Here is a 21,101-nt window from a genome sequence, read left to right as displayed (position 1 = left end):
CCTTGTCTCCTTATCCCCCACCCCCCAAACAGTGCCACAAAATGGGGATCAGGTCTCAAAATGACTGAGACCTGTGGACATCTTATTCAAACACTACATTCCACTCCCTCGGGACAAGACCCCCACATTCAGCTGAGCTTCCAATGTGTAAAAGGAAGGCCTAAGGAATTTTCTGCTCCTAGAAAAGAAACAGCAGACAAAAGCTCTGTTGCCAGAGTGACTCAAGGATCTAAGTTGGTAGCCAAACTTGTCAGTGTCATCCATGGGGTGCTGGCTTTAGAGTCATAAAGGATACTTGAAGCTAAGTGTGTAACAAGGGAGGTCCTGAATGGAGGCCCTAAGAGGCTATTACATGAGTGTCTGGAAATGAAGCCTGAGTTGCATTTGAGACCCCAAGATGTTGGAGATTCTGTAACAATGGGCTATCCACCAAGGAGAGTTGCACACAGTGATTAGAACTAGCCCAGAAATGAGGTAGCAACACCCAAACGAAGAACCCATCTAAGCCTTCTAACATCAGATGTAAAGGATTTGGGGTTTACCCTTCTGGGTTTCTGTCTTGCTCTGGTCCCATGTTTCATCACTGTGGCCAGTTTCCTTTTGGAATGGAAATGTGTGTTCTGTGCCATTTTATGTTGGAAGTATTTAATTTGCCTTTGATTTTTACAAGGGGCTTACAGTGAAAAGACTTCTGAGTCTCAGAAGAGGCTTTGCTTTTCAAACAGTTGAGATTGAAAGACCATGGGGACTCCTGAAGGTGGACTAAATGCATTTTGTAGTATGATTTGACCCTTAGACTATGGGGCAGGGAGTGGAATGTGGTGGTTTGAATGAGAATGCCCTGTACAGGCTTAGTCACTTTAAGTTATGGTCCCCAGTTTTTTGGCATTGTTTGGGAGGCTTGGGAGGTATAGCCTTGCTGGAGGAAGTACATCAGTTGGGGAGGGGCTTTGAAGTTTCACTGCCTCCTACCATTCCCATTTGCTCTCTGTTTTAGCTGCCACGCTCCCTGCTATGATAGTGATTAGCTTTTATCCCTCTAGAACTACAAACCCAAATAAAATCTTCTGTAAGTTGCCTTGGTCATAGCAACAGAGAAGTGAACAACAGAAAAGTTCAAAATTAAAACCAAATTTCATGGTCTTGGAATTGATTGCTAGATCTAGTACATTGTTTGGATATGTTGAAACTAAGTTAGAAGAGGCCTTGCCAACCAGGCACTGGAACACGTTGGTAAGGTTTCTGAGTCCTGATTAAGCCCACTTTGCTGACTCCTGTCATACCTGCCACAATTCCTGCATAGCGTCTTGTTTTACCTCAGGTACTCAGAGATGAGAATATTGACAATCATTTAGTGTGTCTTGCTGGCATCATAGTGAGTCTCACCACCACATTCTTAATGCTTTCATCTAAAACTTGGTGCTGCAGATTCATCTCATTCCAGGTTTTCCAAATTGCCTGCCATGAACATTACCTGTCAAAATAACTCTCATGCTCTCTGGTGAAGTCTTCCCTCACTCCTCACTTCCAAGAGTCTCCTGAGAGCTTTGTCACTTGGGAGTTGTGACTCTCGCTGGGTGGAGAGCATAGAGTGAGGTAGTGGGTTTGAGAGGGTACCCTGGTAATTGCTTATTGGCACATTGTTTGCTTCTTGCAAGGGGAAGCAATGTATTCTTTCACAACAGCTTAAGGTTGGCATGGTTGTGTTTTGTGGCTTGGCTGGTTTCTTAATTTACTATGTCACCAGAGATGTTGAACTTCTGATCATCCTGTCTGTACCTTTTGTGAGTGATGGGATTACAGGTCACCCAGCTTGAGACTGAACTACCTAAATGAAACATTAATTATCTCTGAATCATGTCTGAACCCATGGCAGTAACTGTGATATGATGTGCTTCTCTCAGCCCTTTGGGTCTGTTTATACCATGATGTAGAACATCATCGTGGCCAGTGGGTGGGAAGGTGTTGGGGGTGTATCTTAAAGTAGGGAAAAAGTTGTAAAATGGGAGGAACAAAGTGGAGCTAGTCAGACTTCTGGTCCTTGAGAGCACGTAGCAGTCATTCTGGCGTAGGGCAGGTGTGTCCAAGTGTTAGTGTCCATGAACCCTTAGGTAATTTCTTCCCAGAAGTCACCCGCCTGATCTGTGATTCCTTGAAGGCAAAAAGGAACAGGCTGTAAAGCTCCAGTGGAAGGAAGAACTGTAACAGTGGGCAGGGAGCCAGGAGCTTTCTCCTGCTGTATTTCAGGATTCAGTCCCAGTTGCCAAGAAGTAAAATGTTTTTGGCTTCAGCAACTGTGGCTAGTAGTACAGAGTTGGTACACTGTACACTGTAGTCTGCAGCCTGTCGGCCCCAGAGGAGAGAAGCCTCCTCGTTGGGCTATTAACTGGGGGCCAGGTATAGGAGGGGAGTCAGAGACACTGAGCAACTGTGGTCATCATCCTGAAAGCTAGGCCAGAGCTGAGCATTCGTGTTTGCAGTGCACGCTGTGGCTTGACTGCATTGTGAGTTGCAAGTCAGTAGGAGGGTGAAGTGGGTCAGGTCTGCCTTGGCTTTGAATAGGGAAGTACTGACTAAGAAGCAGGTCATTTTCATAAGAAAAGAAAAGAGCTCCATTAAAAAAAATAGAGCAGTTTATTCTTAGAGCTTAGTTACTTGAGACATAACCTAATTATTAAATGAAAACTTTGCTGGGACAGAAGAAAAGTGATGGAAGAAAGGGTAATTGCAGTCAGTGAAACATAAAGCCAGCTAGAGAAGCAGTGTGGCAGGGTGAGGGTGGCTGCAGCACAGCCTTGAAGGGGTCACTGTCTTATGTGGGCACAGTCATTCCTAAGGAGAGTTTAGAGTGGACTATGTGGTCTGCAGAATAAAGCAGACTTTTGTAAAGATTATGGACCAGGATGGTTGAAGTCAAATTACAAGGGAACGACATCAATAAACTTGGCGCTAAATTTACCAAACAACTTACAAAAACAAGTATCTTTTCCCAAGGCTGTGTCACAACTACAGATTATTTACAAAAGGTGAATGATTGAACATCTTAAAAGAAGAGTGATTTGTTTTGCTCACCATTTTAGGGGTGGCAGTCGGTTTTTTTAGGGAGGGCATGGCAAACAGGAATAAAAGCAGCATAAGAATGAGCTCAGGCAAGATGCAGCTCAGAGTACCTCGCACAGTGCCACGTCATCTGGGCCACACTTCCACAGTCCGTCAACCTCCCAGGTGTGTATTCAAACCCTGAGCTGAACAAACAGCTCCTTATGTCAGAGTCCTCGTGGTTTGTTTCTGGAAAGGCCTCACAAATACTCCCAAAGCTGTGTAATCTCCTAGGCTGTTCTCAAGTCAAACTGAATCGATTAATGTATCAATCAAAGGAAAGAGAATAGATTTGATGTATCAGACAGAAGAAAATTAAGCAGCCAATTGGGAGGGGAGAAAACAAACACCATATTCTGTGAAATGAGTGAATTAACTTTTTTTACTAAGGCATTCATTAATCTTGGTTGTGAAAGACCTTTTTAAACCACTATACCACAGACTGAATCCATGAAGTAGAACTGGCTTCTTAGAAATGGAAATTTAGCTGAGTGTGGTGGCCAATCTGAGATTGAGGCCAAGTGTGATCTACAAAGTGAGTTCTAGGGCAGCCACGGCTACCCAGGGAGACACTGTCTCTAACTCTTCCTTTCCCCACAAAAAGTAAATAAAATGGCAAAAACATTCTGGAATGAGAGTTCAGTGATAGAGTTCTTGCTGCTCTTCCAGAGGATCACAGTACCTGCTTTGGTTCATATGGCGTGTAACTCCACCTCTGGCGCGCGCGCACACACATGCACACAAGCATACACATTAATTAAAAAACATTAACAAAAGCAAAGGCAAATGGATGAACCCTTTACATCTGAGACCCATATATATTCTTGCAAACAAGAGCTGGACACCAGTTCTTAGGAAAGAAGTGGAAATAACCCGTCATCTGGACTTTAGCGAGGACTGTGAAAAAACTGAAATAACGCACAAAAAGTGCTTGTTCTTTTATGAGGTTTCCTGAGTCTTAAGTGTAAAGATCCCATAATGACTGTTTTAACTGTTGGATAACAACACAGCCACAAAATTCTCTCTCTCTCTCTCTCTCTCAATTTATTTTTGAGTGTGCATATGCCACAGTTGTTGGGTGGAGATCAGCGGAAAAACTTGCGGTTGGTCCTGTCTGCCTTGTGGGTCCTGGAAATTGAACTGAGGTCTCCGGGTTTGGTAGTAAGCACCTTTGCTTGCTGAGCGAATATACTAGCCTACAGGCCAAAATTCTTAAAGAAGCCTACTTTTGGTGATGGTGTATTTACTGATAACTTGCTTTATGTGCTTAATTTACGTAAAAAGTTGGAGCAATTGGCCTTAGTGTTGTAGCTTAAAGATGAAGACTGTACTACTCATGTCACAGTGAGACTGAGACTCTGGCACCCTCTGCTGGCTGCATCCCCTTCAGCTCCTTGAAGCTAGGCTGGCTCCAGTTAGACAAGAGGGACTCTGTGCTGTGGTGTTTGCTGACCTGAAGAAGCCTGTACATCCTCCTGGGTTCTTGCCAACACCCATTTCCTAAGGTTGCACGTTCTTTCCTGGAAGCTTCACCAAGCATGTACTGAGGCACTGGGTATAACTCTCCAGTTCCCAACTGTTCCCCTAAGCCCTGAGCCATCTAGCAGTGGCCGTGCTGGGTGAGCATGTGCTGAGTGGTTGGAAGTTGTGCACAGGTGCTGGGGAACAGCTTTCCCACAGAAATGGCATCTGGAAGCTGGCTTCTAAAGAGGTAACTCGCACAAGGCCGGAGATGGTTAAGAGGGAACACACTAACTGTAGTGCTTTGCAAGAGAGCCAGGCTTCCTGCAGGACACGCTCCCCTTCTTCTCTGAGGGCACCTTTGCCCTGGAGCAGCTGGTGATGGTGGCAGATTTGGCAGGACAAGGCTCTGCAGTGTCAGCTTTGCTGAAGGAGCCTGGGAACTCTGGTCCTAGTTTTAACCTCTTCAATCTCTGTTTCCCATATCCTAATTCGTGTTTGCTTTTGTTTCCTTTTTTTTTTTTTTTATTTAAAGATTTTTTTGTTTTGTTTTGTGTTTTTAATAGATGAGGGTTACTACCAGGGTGGAAAATTTCAATTTGAAACTGAAGTTCCTGATGCCTACAACATGGTGGTGAGTAGCTTATACCTAGCCTCCCCTCCCCCAACACACACACTAGGGACAAGGCATGCAGACATGTCTTGGGGACACTGCCCTGGGAGCCATGTTTCCAACACAAACCCACTTGTGTTTCTTTTGTGACATTAGCAGCAGTATGAGGGTTTTAGTACAGAAACTCATTTGTCTGACAGGTAGTTATTGTGCAGATATTCTGCCTGTGTGTTTTATGTAAATGTTTTTAAATAGGGGAATCATGTTTTTAACTTATTTTATTTATGGTATAGTGCCAAAACTCCAGGGGTCAATAATTTTATAATTTCAGATAAATAACAATCTACAGCTCTGTTAGTCTCTTAAAGACCATATTATATACTAATTATATTAGAGACTGTCACGTGGCTTTTGCTTTTGAGGATAGCACAGCAGGGAAGTAAGGTGGTATGTAGAAAGTTGAAGTGATAAAAATGGTAAGTGGCTAGACAGATGGGTAAATGGTAGGAAGTAGATTTACAGGGATTCCTTGAAGAAGAGTAGAGCATCAGCTTTGGAACATGGGGAAGGCCAGGAGCCACCCTGTTTGGTCCAGGGCTAGGGAATAGGTGGCATGGGCTTTGTGGAACTATGGTTGAAATTCGAGCACAGATACCAGTAACTCTGCCTCTGAGGAGTCTCACACCACACTTGCACCTCACACTCTACCTGTGAGGTGCTCAGCCACACTGGCAACCAGGAAACATGCAGGAACACCATGAGGGCCGTTGGGGTGGGTAAGAGGGAAGACTGATTAGCCTCAGCATTGGAAGTGCAGGTGTCACAAACTTTGGGGAAATATACCCTTCTTTCATAAGTGAAATAGCTCTCCCTGTTGGAGAGCTTATGTTTGAGTGATGCCTGACACATGTATGTGCAAGCGGGCATATGCATGTGCACATGGATGTAAATACATAGAATAAGACAGTAGGCTAAACCCAGGCTAGGGGACTTGCCCAGGGCGTGCGGTGTGCGTGCACACACACTGCCACCTACTGTCTGTTCCCTAGTCCGATGCGGATGTGGGCTGGGGAGGTCTGTGACTGAATCTCTCTCTTTCTCTCTCCCCCTCCCCCTTCCTTCCTCCTTCCCTCTCTCCTACTTTCCTCCCTCCCTCCCTCTCTGTGTCTGTCTCTGTATGTCTTTCTCTGTCTCTTTCTCTCACAGCCTCCCAAAGTGAAATGCTTGACAAAAATCTGGCACCCCAACATCACAGAAACAGGGGAGATATGTCTAAGGTGAGTCTCTTCCTCCATTCTGTACATGTGTGAACCTTTTCGCTCCTGTAAGGAGATCTTGTTTGGCTACAATTCAGAAATGGCTGGACCAAACTGAAGCAACTGCTTCAGAATACATTCTCTACTGGCCTCTTATTGCCAGGGACTTGCTAGTCCTCACTGTGCAGTGTAATGGTGTTTCCACCTCCTTTAGTGAGCAACTGCAGTCTCAATTTACGGCTGATGTTAAGTAACACGGGTGGGTGGTAGTGGGGTAAGTAAAACCCAGGAGAAAAACTGCAGGAATCTAACCTCAGTGATCTCATACCTGCACTGAAGATACTTTCCATAATGGTCCTACTCTCATGGAAGCACAAGGTCAAGGCCTAGCAGTTCCAACTCTCCCTGCTAGATGACTACGCTCCAAGGAAAAGAACTAGAGAAGATAATGTCTGGTGTAGACCAACTGCATTTGATGCAGAACCTCTGTGATAGTAGGACTTGGACAGGCTATGAAGGCACTGCCCTCATGTTCATCTACCCTGGGAAGGAGACTTCTGATGTTCATTGTAATGTCCTGTTCTTAGGAGTCCTCTGTTTCTCCACTCTCCTCAGTAAGCATTAGCCACCATGTAAAGATTAGCTGCATCTGGATGCCTGTCTCTGCTCTTTTTTTGTCTGAGAAATGCAGTCAGTACCAACACTCATGCAAAAGCCTTAACATACTGTCAGGCATGGTGGTACATGCTTTTAATCTCAGCACTTAGCTGGCACGGGCAAGTGATTCTCTGAGTTCCAGGTCATATATGGTGAGACCCTGTCTTAAAACAAAGAACAAAAAGCAAACCCACTAAAACAGCATATAACAAACCATAAACACAATATTGAAAGAGGGGATCCCTAGACTACTTATTGTGCTTATGTTTCAGTAGTCATTCATTTTGAAAAAGCTGGACACTGATACTGGACAAAGGAGTTGAGGCTACAGAAGGACACCACTCATCAACCTTTGAGGTGCTTAGCCACACTGGCAACCAGGAAACATGCAGGAACTCCATGAGGGGCGTTGGGGTGGGTAAGAGGGAAGACTGATTAGCCTCAGCATTGGAAGTGCAGGTGTCACAAACTTTGGGGAAATATATCCTTTTTTCATATGTAAAATAGTTTTCCCTATTGGAGAACTTATGTTTGAATTATGCTTGACATATAAATTATGGACTCTAATCCTCAACAATTCTTCTATAATTCTTGTTGTCGTTGTTTCCTGGCTATTAGGCAGCTTATTGTGTGTATATTGTTTTAATAATGCTTTCTGATGGGTATGGTGACACACACCTATAATAGAATTACTCAGGTGGCAGAGACAAGAGAATTGCCACAAGTTTGAGCTAGCCTGGAGTATATAGTAAGTTCCAGGCAAGCTAGGACTAAGAGGAAAAAAAAGTTTTACTTTTGCTTAGGAAGTCCATGTGAAGAATTAATAGTCCATACACAGTCAGTAGTCAAAGTAACAGACATTGTAACCGAAATATGACTTTGAGAGGTGAAGACAATCCTCAGAGGACAGAAGACTGAGCAGCCAAGAAGAGACAGGTTTCAAAGATGCGATTCATTCCTTTGTTGTGAATAGAGACAGTATAGCCTGTGGCTCCTCATTAACATGCCTTTCTCTCTTTCAGTTTACTAAGGGAACATTCAATTGATGGCACTGGCTGGGCTCCCACTAGAACATTGAAGGTGAGAGTCAGCACTCCTGTAGACCTCAGGCAACCAGCCTCCTGTAAGAAGTGCATCCTTGTCCTTCCTCCCAACCACATACTTTCTGAGTCTGCTCCACCAAGTATTGCTTAGCCAGTTCTAATGAGATAAGAGTCCTGTTGACCAGCACCATATTATTCAGGTATCATCAAGCTGTAGATTTCAGAACCACAGGAGAAAGCATAATGGTTTTGTTCATTCAACAGGGGTGTCTTAAGCCTTTCTAGTTGTCTGGAAGAGCTACAAAGTGTGTAGTTACTTCCTGAGTCAGAAGGACTATAAAGCGATGGGTAGATTATTACTGAATAGGCACCATAGGGGAGAAAAATGCAGGAAAAAAAAAAAATTGATCCAGTGTCTGAATATGCAGACTTAATGCAGCTGTGTGTTATTCCTCCAAAACTGGTCTCTGACACATGAACTACCACCTAGCCTTCTGTCTAGCCTTTCACCATGTCTGTCCTCAGGATTTAGCCCTGCCAACTTGTCTCACCTATCTAGAAGGTAGTTTCCTCCAGTCCTGCATTCACGGTACCTGCTCCTCCTGCAAGTCTCTGGCAAGGCTGCCATGTCCTCTGCAGTCTTTTTACTGCTTGGGGCTGAAATGCCTAGCTCCTTTCTTCAGGTTTAAGACTTATCTTCACCTCCAGCTCCAGTCACTAGGCAGCTCACACCCAAAGGTCAGATCTGACAAGACAGATAAGAGGGAGAAAGCAGGGATGTCCCTGAGAATCAGATTAAAAGAACAAGACTTTGGAGTTGAAGAATCATGTAGGGAAGGCAATTGTGAGTTCAGGTAAACAATGGTTTTTACTGCTATTGTAGTGGGAATTAGTCATCTTAGGAATGTGACTGTTCCTTATTTCTTAAAGTAACTAGAGAAGGTTAAGAAGATGTTGTGGAGTAACTTACCTGAGAACCTGCAGTAATGTTTCCAAGCAGCAGGTTTTGTTTTCAGATAAATTTCAAAAGTCCAGTCTGTGTGACAGTAGGAGGCAGAACATGCATGTGGCTTGTGGTCCCTGCACCTGTCTGAGCAGGTACAAAGTTGGTTAGAGCTGAGACTTGAAAGTTTGCATTTTCTGTCTTGAAAAGCACGATGGTGCATATTTTGATAGCCTGTGATGCTTATTTCTTGGCTACATGTTTAAAAGACTTTGGCTAGGATTCTGAGAATTGTTTTCTTTCTTTTTGTGTTACAGGATGTTGTTTGGGGATTGAACTCTTTATTTACTGTAAGTATATTATTAATTGATTTTTTTTCTGGCTTCTGCCTTTGAAACACAACCTTAAAGGGCATGGGGTCCTAGAAGTTAGCCTTCTTTTCCATTCTTTATGACCAGGTGTTGCACTGATGCACAAACCTAGGAGAATTTAGCGACATTTGGAGGTTTTCTGCCTTCTAGAACATATCTGCTTCTCCCCCTGTCATCTGGGGTGCAACATGCTTGTTTTTAAGGTTCAGCAAAACAAAAAAGAGTAGAACTTGGTACTAACTTTTGAGGACCTGACCAGTGTTGCTATGTCCCTGGAGAACGCACACCTCCAGAGAAGTCAGCATTTGCAGGCATTTCAGGTTCTCCCTTACTCCTGTGAAGACACTACCTAGTGGGTCAGGCCTGGACTCCACCACTCAGATGGTTTTTCCGGTGTGCTCAGCCATTTTGATGTGAGGCTTGCCATCCTCAGTGAGATAACAAAGGATATAAGCCCCAGAGGCTGAGCCTATTCAAAATCTTCCCAGCAGTTAGGCTTTACTATCTTTTTATTTATCTTTACGTGTTTGAGTGTTTCACTTATATCAGAGTCTGTGTACTGTATGTGTGGCTGGTGCTCAGAGGTCAGAAAAGAGTGTTGAATCCTGTTACAGGTTACAGGTGGTTGTAAGCCACCATGTGGTGCTGGGAATCAAACCAGGTCGCACTGTAGGCCTTGGCCCATTCTAGCCTAGGTAAGGCATGAACTCATGTTACTTTTCCTGCTCAACTTCCTAAGTGCTGGAATTAACATTCACATTTTTTTTCCTAGTTAGAAACACAGTGCTGCAGGTAATGTTCCTGCAAAAGAATATGGTCATCTCTGCAACAAGCCATTTTCGGGTGCCCTTTGAAAAGCAGTGACTCACTATAGTCTATCTGGGCTGTTTTTCGAAAGGACTGTGCAGGTCAGCTGAGCTGAGCCTGGTGTATATGGTGAGGTAGAAAGAGTTTGCTCCTCTGAGTTTGGGGACAGCAGATACTGTTCCCTTTGTAGTTTTGAGTTAAAGTCAAAAATCTTTGAAGGCAAGTCAAGGGGAAAAAAAAAGAAAGAACATTCAGGCAAGGTTAGAAGAGAAAGTATGTGCACACTGATACATTATATTAGCCATTATATTAGAGAGAGAGAGAGAGAGAGAGACTAATGCTTTTAAAAGGAAATGGAGCTGGGTATGGTGGCCTTTGTCCTAGCACTTAGACTAAGTGCAAATGGCACTTACAGAGACAGATGGATCTTTGAGTTTGAGGCCAGCCGATTAAATATAGTGAATTTCAGGCTAGCCAGGGATACAGAGAGAAACTCTTTCTCCAAAGGAAAAATAAATGAAGAGCCAGTGAAATGGCTTAGCAGATAGAGGCCCTAGCCTGATAATGGTCTAAGTTAAATCCCCAGAAACCAACACTTCTCAAAAGTTACCCTCTAGCCACATGTACATACATGCATACACTGTCACATACATGATAATAAGTACTTTTTAAGTACTGCAAGAAAGAAAACAGTGGAGCTGAGTCAGTAAAGTGCTTGATACACAAGCATGAGGTACTGAATTCAATTCCAAGAACTGATGTGAAAAAGCTGGTTTTGTGCTTTAGGTTTGTGCTTATAGTTTCAGCACTAGAGATAGGAAGATACATGAGGTTTACTGGTCAGCAACAGCCGTCTTAGCCTAATTGATGAGTTCCAGGTCCCAATGAGAAACCCTGTCTTAAAAGAGCAAGGTGGAAGGTTTCAAAGAAATGGTACCTGAGGTTGGCCTATGGCCTCCAGACATACCTATTTCTCCACATGCTTACATGTACTTTCATACAAAGAAAGATATTTCTATTTGAAGAACTTCATTGTAAGAATAGTTGTGCAAGCTGGTCAGTAGTGACACACACCTTTAATCCCAGCACTTGAGGGGCCAAAGCAGACAGATCTCTGTGAGTTTGAGGCCAGCCTGGTTTACAGAGCAAGTTCCAGATCAGCCAGGGCTACACAGTGAAACCCTGTCTCAACACATTCACACATACACACCACATCACACCCCCCAAAAAAGAATTTTGGCTCAAAGCCAGAGAGATGATGACTCAGTGGTTAAAGCACTGGCTGTTATTCTAGAGGACCTCAGTTCTATTTCCAGCACCCACACGGCAGCTCACAACTTCTGGTAACTCAGTTCCAAGAGATCCAGTGCCTTCCTCTGGCTTCCACAAGCACACACACATACATGCAGGCAAAACACTACATAAAATAAATAAGTCATTTTAAGAGAGTGGTTGTCATTTACCAGTTATCACATAGCATCATATTAATGTGATTGCTATCTTCTCCATTTCCCCAGAGTCCCCAGAGTCGTGTGTCAACATACCCTTGACTTTTCCTTCATTCACCATTTTGAATGCCACCACATGCTCAGCACTCTGCAGTGAAGGTTTTGGAAGCTTGGAGGTCGCTAAGTTGCTCTGCTCAGTACTGATGCCCTGAGACTCTGGGAAATGAGGACTTGGTACAGCAGAAAAGAGGTTCTCCCACACTCATTAGAAGTTGCTCTCTTTCAGGATCTTCTGAATTTCGACGATCCCCTGAATATTGAAGCTGCAGAACATCATTTGCGGGACAAGGTGAGCTGACAAGTAGACTGTCCTAAGTGGACACATTAGGTGAAAGGTAGCAAGAGTCTTTCCTGACTCAGTAAGTGTAAATGCTGGGCAGCCACTTAAAGCAGTTTATCGATAATGTTACAGTACATGTGTGCTTTGCTCACAATGAAAATGGTTTTTATGACAGGTAAAACCATGATAAAATTTCATTACCTCATTAGCAATAAGGGAGGGCTGAGGGTATAGCTTTGTGGTAGAGCACTTGCCTAGCAGCGCAGGACAAAACAACACCCCCCCACCCCACCCCGCACAATGGTTCAGATATGGAAAAGGGAAAATGGGTATCATCAGGCCACCTGCCTCTTTCCATGCTCTTTGCTGAGATCATGTGCATTTGATTTTACTCTTAGTCTTTTTTTTTTTTTTTTTTTAACCTAGTAAGTTCACATGCTCATTCCTGGGCTATTTTCTTTGATCATTGAGGTTTTCCCCCACAGGATATTTTCCTACTGTAAGCAGCAAGTCAGTAAACACAACTGTATTCTTAAGTACTGGTGATTTGACTTAGTCCTACAGCCAGATCACTGGATCAAAGATATTATGTTTGCTTAATCTGAGTAGTGAGCTGGTTGTTTACCTTTAAGGTCAACAGGGCACAAGTCCATACCTGTTGAGTTAGTGTTCTTCACTACACACTGCCTGGGAAACTTCTTGGCAGATCAAGTGTTGTAGAGCATACTTGCTCTGTGCCTTAGAATAGTTTGCTCTTATTTTTGAGCCAGTCTCATAGAAGAGTATTGGGTTTAAATTTTTTTTCTGATGTGCCTCTGAGGGCCTGACCCTGTGTCTGTCTTTGCACACAGAGGGGCCATAGCTTTGTTTTGTACATCAAACACTGTTTTTGTCTTGCCTACTTCAGATGAGTATGAGATGCTTCTGAGAAAAAGCTTGTAAATCAAATACCCAAGCCCCCTAAGAAGGAACTAGTGTAATGTACCAAGCTGGTAGAATTGCCATGACTGCATTGGTGCCTGCACTGTGGGGCCTATGACTAAGCGGTGTGTGGGTCTATGAATAGAGCATCAGAACCTCGGGGAAGACAAGGGACGGAGCACTGTTAGGGAAAGACACCTGGAATGACTTTGTATAAGGGACTCCTACGGAAGACCAGAAACAGTCCCATGTGTCCTGAGCAGCAATGTAGAGAAGCTTCCATGGTGACCTGGGCTGAGGAGGCTCAAATTGTTCAGCCTCAGAAAGTGACTAAGAGGCTCATCCTGTGTATCCAGTCATAAGGACAGACCCAAAGAGTTGAGCTTAAGAATCCGTGGTGATCTTCATTCTAAAGTCTTATGTTCTTAAAAATGAAAGAGGGAGTTAGAAGCAGCAGGAACTGCAGTAGGAGGCCTCCTGTGGGCCTGGCACTAGAGTCACCCTAAAATGAACAGAACAGGGGGGCAAGGTGAAATAGAAGTCTTTTCATCCTGAGTTAAGGATTGCTGTGGGTAGGATGGACTGTCCATTTCACCTTCTAAACCTTGTGGTAGTTCCTGCTGAGCTCACAGTATTACCCAACTCTGGAAAGTAGAAGTGATCTTGAAGATATTTTGGGGTTTCTACACAGCCCTCCCCAGTCACCCTGTCTTGAGTGAATGGCCAATGTGGGAACCCTTGCATTCTGCCCTGTGCACAGAGGTGGGGAGGCAGTGACAGTCATCTAGAGTCAGATCACCACTTAGATTGGGAGCAAGTCCCCGACCTTCTCATAGTGTTTGAATTGAGAACATGCTAGGCCTTGAAAGGATAGCTGTGCCAATTCATCATGTAACAGGAGGGCCCAGCACAGAGCTGGCCAGAGTGGGCCCCTCATTGAGGAGAGACAGTTGTAGGTAAGCACACGTTTAATTGCCTAGCAGCCCCTTGGGATGTGCCAAGCTCTTGTCTGTATCCTTCTCAGTACTGTGTAGGGAGCAAGTCGAAGAACCCTCCATGCTTCAGGACTTACTTGGGAAAGAGCTTATGGTAGCTATGAAGTGGGCACAGCAGTAGCCTATAGCTGAGTTGTACAAGTAAGCTAAGAGCTTCCGCCGGTGGGATTTGGCTTCTAATATTAAAAAGAACCTTGGGCAGTGGCCCAGATCTGAAAAGGCTATCCTACTCATATGACCTGGCTGAGTCTTAGGGTCTCTGCTCTCTCGTCATCTGAGGAGCCCAAGTGACTATTGTTTCTTGACATGAGATGATGGTAAGCTCTGTGGCCCATTTGCCTTTCCTTTAGATTGGGTGCATGCAGGGAGGGTGGACTGTGGAAGTGAGCACAGTATAAGTGGACAGCAAGGTTCAGGGAAGTTACTTTTGGAAAATGGATCTAGATACAAAGGCCTATCAGAGAGAAAAGTCGTGTGGCTCATGCTCTTTGGGACCATGAACATGCTTTTCTAGACTTGATGTTCCTGTTGGCAAGGAGGGGGAAGTTTGAGCTGCTCTTAGCGTCTCCACTGCTCAGGACTGTTCTGTGCCCGTCCCCACCACTCCCTACACAGTTTGCACTGGAGTCATGAGAAGTGGGCCTGTGGTGACAGAGAGCCAGGCTTCTCCACAGGCTCCTTCACTTGGGGAAATTTACTGTGTTCCTCAAGTGTCACTTGGCTCTCTCACTCTTTGCTCTCTTACTTTATCCGCAGGAGGATTTTCGGGACAAAGTGGACGAGTACATCAAACGCTATGCCAGATGATAAGAGGAGAGCTTGCAGGTCTAAGGACTTTGTCACAGTTGTCTCTGATGTGAAACAGCTCGAGGTAGCCCTCCTCCCCATCCTCATACTCCCTGTTGGCCCCTTGGGATTGTCCCAGTCCTGCGCAGCCATGCTGTTCTGAAGAAGACCCTCCTGACTACCCACTGTAGGTGGCAAACAACGTAATACAGCAAGAAAGTGTGTCTGGGCATCGAAAGGGTTGCCTGCTTCCCTTAACACGTTCACTGAGACTCCTGTCTTAGGCTGTCTGCTGGGATTCCTCCGAAGGTGTGATGAACTCACCACTGAGGGTAGCGCTTGCTTCCCTTCCCCCAACAATCGCTGTCCTGCACAAGTGATGTAATGACGTGTTTGGTGTGACTGGCAGATTGGCAATAAGAAACCCGCTATTAACTGTGATTGGATGCACATTCTCTTAGCTTCTTCCACGAATGTTGGCCCTGCCTAGATGTGAAGCTTCCCAGAATGCATAGTCATTCACTGTAGATCTTACTGAAATGCGTATTTTATTTAATGTAAGTATATTTTGGAACAGATTTGTAATTTGTACAATTTGATGCTTTAATTATTTTTTTTCTATTCTCATTTACTTTGTATTCATTGTATAGAGCAAACACAAAGATATTGGGTCAAGCAACTATTGAAGAGAAATACAAAGAGACCATGCTAGACACATAACTGCAGATGAAGCAGGACTCTGGCTCCTAGACACCAACTCTTTCTTCAGTTCTACATGTGGCAAGGATGTCTTGGACCTTAGAACCTACACCTGGATGATCAAAACCAAAGGCAGGGAGGCTTCCCTCACATGCTACCCAGACACAGCAGGCTGGGGCTCCCTAAGCAAGGGTGGTGGGTGATTCTGCCATGACCTTAGTGTAAGCCAGGGGCTCCTTAACCATCTCTATCTTCACTGTCCTGCCTGGGGAATCAGCTCAGTCTCTGGTGCTGCCAAGACTGCACTGTAACTGTCTTCCAACTTGCCGGTGGTTTCAAGCCCTAGTAGGGGGGTGGGTGTAGGGAAGGGGCTTACAGTCCTTGGCAGGCCAGGCAGCAGCATATGCTATGCTCAGTCAGGGTAGTGCACTTCGGGGTCAGCCCTGGAGAGAGACCAGTGGAATTATTCTAGTTGTAGACATTTGAATCAGTGAAATCTAATGCAAAATAAAAGTATGTCTGGTTTTACTCACTGCCTGCCTAGCATTCACACTTAGCTGCCAATCTTCCTGCCTGTCATCCTGGGGTTGGTGTGCTTTGCAAGGTCAGTCTTGCTTCCCATTTGGCATCAGAAGTAGTCCCAGTAGTCCCATGAGAGTGGCCTCTGCTAGCAGGCCACATACCTAGATGAACAGAGCAGGAAGGATGGGTCCAACAGAGTGACTGGTAGTACCCTAGTGGTTTAGGACTTGCCCAGGAGCCTCTCAGAGCCTGGAAGAATGCTGTGACTTAACCCTCTGCCAGTGTTGGTGTCATTGGGCGCTCAGCAGCCAGCTGCCATACACACTTGTTGACATTCCTGGTGGCCAGCAGTTGACCAAGGTACCTGGCTGGCAGTGCTGTCATCAAAGGTAGGACTTCCTCACAAGAGTGCTTCAGTGGAAGAAATGACACTAGTGTCTATCGGTGTGCTCAGAAAGGGCGAACAGCCTGCCTCAGACTGTGAGGAAGGTGCTATCCTCAGGGTATTTATTACATGGTAGTAGCACTGGGTTAGAGGTCAGATATTTGTGACATGACATTTCCACGTAGGGAGTACCATCTCACTCTGTTAAATGGAAATCACTCTCCCCAACCCACAGCCCTCCTCGCCTTGCCTGGAAACACTGAGCATGGTGCTTGCCTGGCCTCCAGGTTGCCAGATCTGGATCGCTGGTGATTTCCAACCTGCCAAGGAGGTGTCGTCCCCAAATGTGTGGAGAGGCTGGGCCAGCCCTCTGTGGGAAGCTGGGAGGTCTGGTCTGGCCCGGGGCAGGGAGCTCTTGGGCAGCTTAGACGCCGCTGGCTATCGGCCTCTGCCTCCTGGGTTCTGGCTCTGCTCTGGAGACTGCTGCTCAGACTTTGGTCTAAGTTATATGTTCTCAAGAGCCCGCTTGTAGGCTGGGCCTCTCAGAAGTAGGGTCACATCTCAGATTGTCCCTCAAACACCCACCTCAGCAGGTTACATTTGTAGTCCAAGGAGCTGAGGCAGGGGTACCGTTAGGTGGAGTCCAGGTCTTGGCTGTAATAGCTGTGTGTTTCTCTTTTCATCCCTGCTCCTGCTTATTTGTTTCTTCCATTTTCAGTTCATTGCTGTATGGTCCCAGCTGGCTTTCTGCCTCAGTCTTCTAAGTGCAACAATACCCAGCTGACCTTGTTTTTTTTTCTTACTGTTTAGGAATCTTGTGGGCAAATCCCAGAGAGCAGGGTCTTTGGTTGTGGGTAACCCTCCTTTTTGTCCCGTTCAAGCACTGAGAACCTTATTGTAGTTCCTACTGAACACAAGGCATGCAAGAGCAGTCAACACTGAAGAGCTTTGTGGTGCTTCTTCCCAGGGAACACCGCTGTACTATCCCAACCCCACCCACTTCTGTAAGTGCACAGCAGTGAAAGCTCTCAAAGCAACCTAAAGCCACTCGTTTGATTTTCCTCCCCTGTGAAGTCTGTGATCTGGGTTATATTCTGGTTAACTTTTAGTTGAATCTCGTTACTCTTGCTAAACCTTAAAAGTTACTCACAGATTCCTGTGGGCATCAGGGTTGTTTTGTTTGCTTATTTAGATTTATTTGGCTTTGGTTTTGGGTTTTTTTCGAGACAGGGTTTGTCTGTGTAGCCTTGCCTGTCCTGGACTCACTTTGTAGACCAGGCTGGCCTCGAACTCACAGAGATCCACCTGCCTCTGTCTTCCAAAGTGCTGGGATTACAGGCGTGTGCTGCCACCATGCCCAGCTATTTTATCTATGTATTCATTTATTTAGTATGTATGAGTGCTTGGTCTACATGTACTCCTGCATGCCAGAAAAGGGAATTGAACCCCATTGTAGATAAATGCAGTTGTTAGGAATTGAGCTCAGGACCTCTGGAAGAGCAGCCGGTATTATTAACCACTGAGTTGTCTCTCCAGTCCCAACATCAGGGTTTTTGCTGACAACCCAGCAGAATTTTCTTTTTTGTAAAAATACTGATAATAAGCTGGCCAGACAGTGCAGTGGTAAAGGTGCTTGTGTACAAGCCTGGCAACCTGAATTTGATTTCCCCTCACCCCAACGATGTAAAAGCGGAAAGAGGACTGACTTCACAGTGTCCTCTGCCCTCTCTGTGTGTTATGGCCATGCTCACACATTAAACAGTGAAAGGCATAAGCCAGCAGCCACAGCCTGCTAGAACCTTCTCATTGCCTGTCCCCGGGTGGTCTTCACCTTCATTTACTTACAAATATTCCAGATTTAGACTGCTACAGTCCCACTATTCATGAACTGAGATGTGCTTAGTAAAATGATAGAGTATGGTAACATTGCTGGGAATACTTTTGCCAAAGAAAAATTTGAAAACTAAAGCCTGTGACCCCCCCCCCCCTTCCTTCCAGGACCTGTATCAGACACTAAACAACACAGGGGCTTGATGCAGGAGGCCGTACTGCCTGTCCGTGCTTACTGAAAGAATTAGTTTGAGAGCACGTGGTGGAGGCCTTTGTTAAGAATGTTTGTACATGTTGAGTGATATAAAGAACTGAATTATCTTAAACCTTGGCTGTGGACTCATTTGCTCTCGCTCTCAAATTTCCTGAGCCAAGAGTTTTTCCCAAAAAAAAAAAATGCCTTAGGTTTTTAGCTTATCAAGATCATTGGCCACAGCAGTGCCTGCCCTCTGAGTGCTTCGCGGCTATTGTAAACAGGGCCTTTTGCACAGCTTCAGACAAGAGCACTTACTTGCCAGACCAGGTATCTGTACAAAAGAGAGGCGCTAAGGTGACTTAGTTCTTGAGGATTTGGCCTATAGCTGACATCGTGTATGTTCAAGCTATATTGCTAAGCAGTGGGCTCTGGCAGGCCTAGGTATCTGGCTGTCATTTTCTCCACACAGAGTTTTTTATCACCTCTTCATCCTTGTTGCACTTCCTAGCCACTCCTCACTGATGCAGTTGATGATGTGGGGAGATTTGGTATCAAGCCAGCCACTTGTGTTAGCAAACATTTCTCTCTAGAGAAGAAAACTAGAGTTCTAAAACCCATACCCTTTCTTCCTTAACTGTGGGAGCTGAGGGTCCATGCTGGGTAAAGCTGTGGTAAATAGCCTTGTTCCCATTCCAGAAGCTTTGCTTCACACTAGTGTCTGAAAGGAAAGAGTTATGTCCCTGGGAGGACTGGTAGGAACTCTAAATGGGTCAGGAAACCATAAGCAAAAGTCCAGTGAGTCCGTTGTTCTCAATGTGGGCATGCCAGACTGGTAATAGTGGAGTGTTAGTACACAAAGAACCTGGCTGATTTCCATGCCATGGCAGAACACTAGGTGCGGGAACAGCCTTCCCTCATCCTTTTCACCTCCTGTAGAAAAGGTTCTGAACACCTTTGACTATTTCACTGCTTCTCCCGCCCTTCAGGATAAGGCCCCTGTGCCTGTATACTGTGCCAACCTCACAGGAAACAGCCACTGAGGACTCTGGCCTCAAAGTAGTGTCTTCATGTCCTGAGATGACATCTACTCAATTTAGTCAAGTTTCAGCTTTCCACTTGGGGCTCTGTCCATCATCAGTTCACACATTCTAAGGGCTCTGGCTGCTCTTGCATGTAGCTAGGCACTTCTGAGACCTCCAGTCTTTCCCAGCCATCAGGAAACAGGGTGGGGATATTACCTGGCTTGGGAGCGTGTGAGCACCTGACCCCTACCTTGGCCATTTGAGATAACCTGGGAAGGTTATAGGGTGTGGCTCTTCGCTGTTGAGCAAAGTAAGAATATGGAGGGTGTACGAACGGAACTGTTGCCCAGAAGCTGCATGCTGTGACCAGCCAGGCAATGACTGAGAGGATCTAGGTGCAGAAACGGCCACCAGTGAGGGAGCTAGCTAGTCTGGATGGTCTGTGCAGTTTGCTTTGCCCCTAGAGGCTCAGGTCTATCAGTGTGAATAGAAGTGAAGTGTAGGACTGACAAAATTGAGGGAGCCCTAGTAAATAACGTGGTGACTCAGCCCAAAAATGTCAGGGAAAAATAGGCTATAGGGAGGGCAGCGGAGGAAGCCAGGCCGTGACAAAACCCACCTGGCAAGGAGAGATGGCTCAGTGGTTACAAGTACTGGCTGCCCTTCCAGAGGACCTGGATTCAATTCTCAGCACCCACTCACAACTGTACCTCCGGTCCCAAGGGATCCAACACTACAAATATGCAGGCAAAACACCAATATACATGAAATTTTTTTAAAAAAATATTTGGTTTTGTTTTGTTTTTAGAGGTGCTGCCTTGCTTAGGGTTTCTAGTGTAACCTAACACCATGAAAGAAAGGAAGCAAGAAAGGGTTTCTTTGGCTTTCACTTCCATATTGTTGGTCATCAATGAAGGAAGTTAAGAAAGGAACTCAACAGGAGGCAGGAAGCCATGGAGGGGTGTGCTGCCCTTTAGCCTGCTTTCTTATAGAACCTAGGACGACCAGCCCAGGGATGGCAGCACCCTCCATGGTCTGGGCCTCCCCCATTGAGCCCTAATTGAGAAAATGCCTTACAGCTGGATCTCATGGAGGCAATTTCTCAACTGAAGTTCCTTCCTCTCTGATGGCTCTAGCTTTTGTCAAGTAGACACCCAAACCAGCCAGTACAGATGGGATCAGTGACGTGGAGACTAATCAGCCCCTAAAGCGTGCAGAAGACAATGCAGGCCCCCAAAAGGTTGCAGAGAAGACTGGGTACCTGCTCAGTAGCTGGAGAAACAAACTGGAAGGACCCTCGTGGCTAAGCCAAAGGAATACCTGGCCATAATACAAGTTTCCCGATTCCGATTGCCAGGCTGTGTGGCAGTGCCCTTAAGTGAGACTCACCAGATTCTGGCTCATGGCAACCATAGCTCTCTTGCCTGCAAGGGAACTGAGTCTTAGGTTGTGGAACTCAGAGTTGAGCTCACCCAGAGGGTTATTTGGCTTTATCTGTCCCTGCCATGTCTGTCCCTGAGATCACTGAAGCTGGGGGAAAAAAAATGCCACTGGAGTTCACCCAGGCCCAGGAAAACTGCTCCATGAACTGGAGTAGAAACTTTGCCTTTGAGCACACTGGATAGAGGTTAATGGCTACAACTGGCTCAGCAATGGGAAATACTCATCCTAAAGGCTATGCTGGCCCTGCCCGAAAATATTGGCAAG

At 45.5% G+C, this 21,101-nt stretch overlaps 1 protein-coding gene across 5 annotated transcripts in view; it reads left to right on the top strand.

Annotated features, from left to right (window-relative positions):
* Positions 1 to 15,972, top strand: part of Ube2f (ubiquitin conjugating enzyme E2 F (putative)) — a 38,487-nt gene extending 22,515 nt beyond the window's left edge. For 4 of the 5 annotated variants that reach the window (XM_055616787.1, XM_055616789.1, XM_055616786.1 and 1 more), the window contains 6 exons: positions 5,127 to 5,194; positions 6,380 to 6,450; positions 8,109 to 8,166; positions 9,390 to 9,422; positions 11,985 to 12,047; positions 14,711 to 15,972. In XM_055616787.1, the coding sequence (XP_055472762.1) occupies positions 5,127 to 5,194; positions 6,380 to 6,450; positions 8,109 to 8,166; positions 9,390 to 9,422; positions 11,985 to 12,047; positions 14,711 to 14,761 (344 nt within the window). In that variant the 3' untranslated portion in view covers positions 14,762 to 15,972. The remainder of the gene's footprint in view (positions 1 to 5,126; positions 5,195 to 6,379; positions 6,451 to 8,108; positions 8,167 to 9,389; positions 9,423 to 11,984; positions 12,048 to 14,710) is intronic. The other variant, XR_008721200.1, reaches the window with a different exon arrangement.
* Positions 15,973 to 21,101: the final 5,129 nt, after the last annotated feature.

Source organism: Psammomys obesus, unplaced genomic scaffold, assembly GCF_907164565.1.
Source record: "Psammomys obesus unplaced genomic scaffold, mPsaObe1.curated_primary_1811, whole genome shotgun sequence".
Taxonomy (NCBI): domain Eukaryota; kingdom Metazoa; phylum Chordata; class Mammalia; order Rodentia; family Muridae; genus Psammomys; species Psammomys obesus.
The sequence above is the reverse complement of the archived record's forward strand: the minus strand, read 5'-3'. Positions and strand labels throughout refer to the sequence as shown.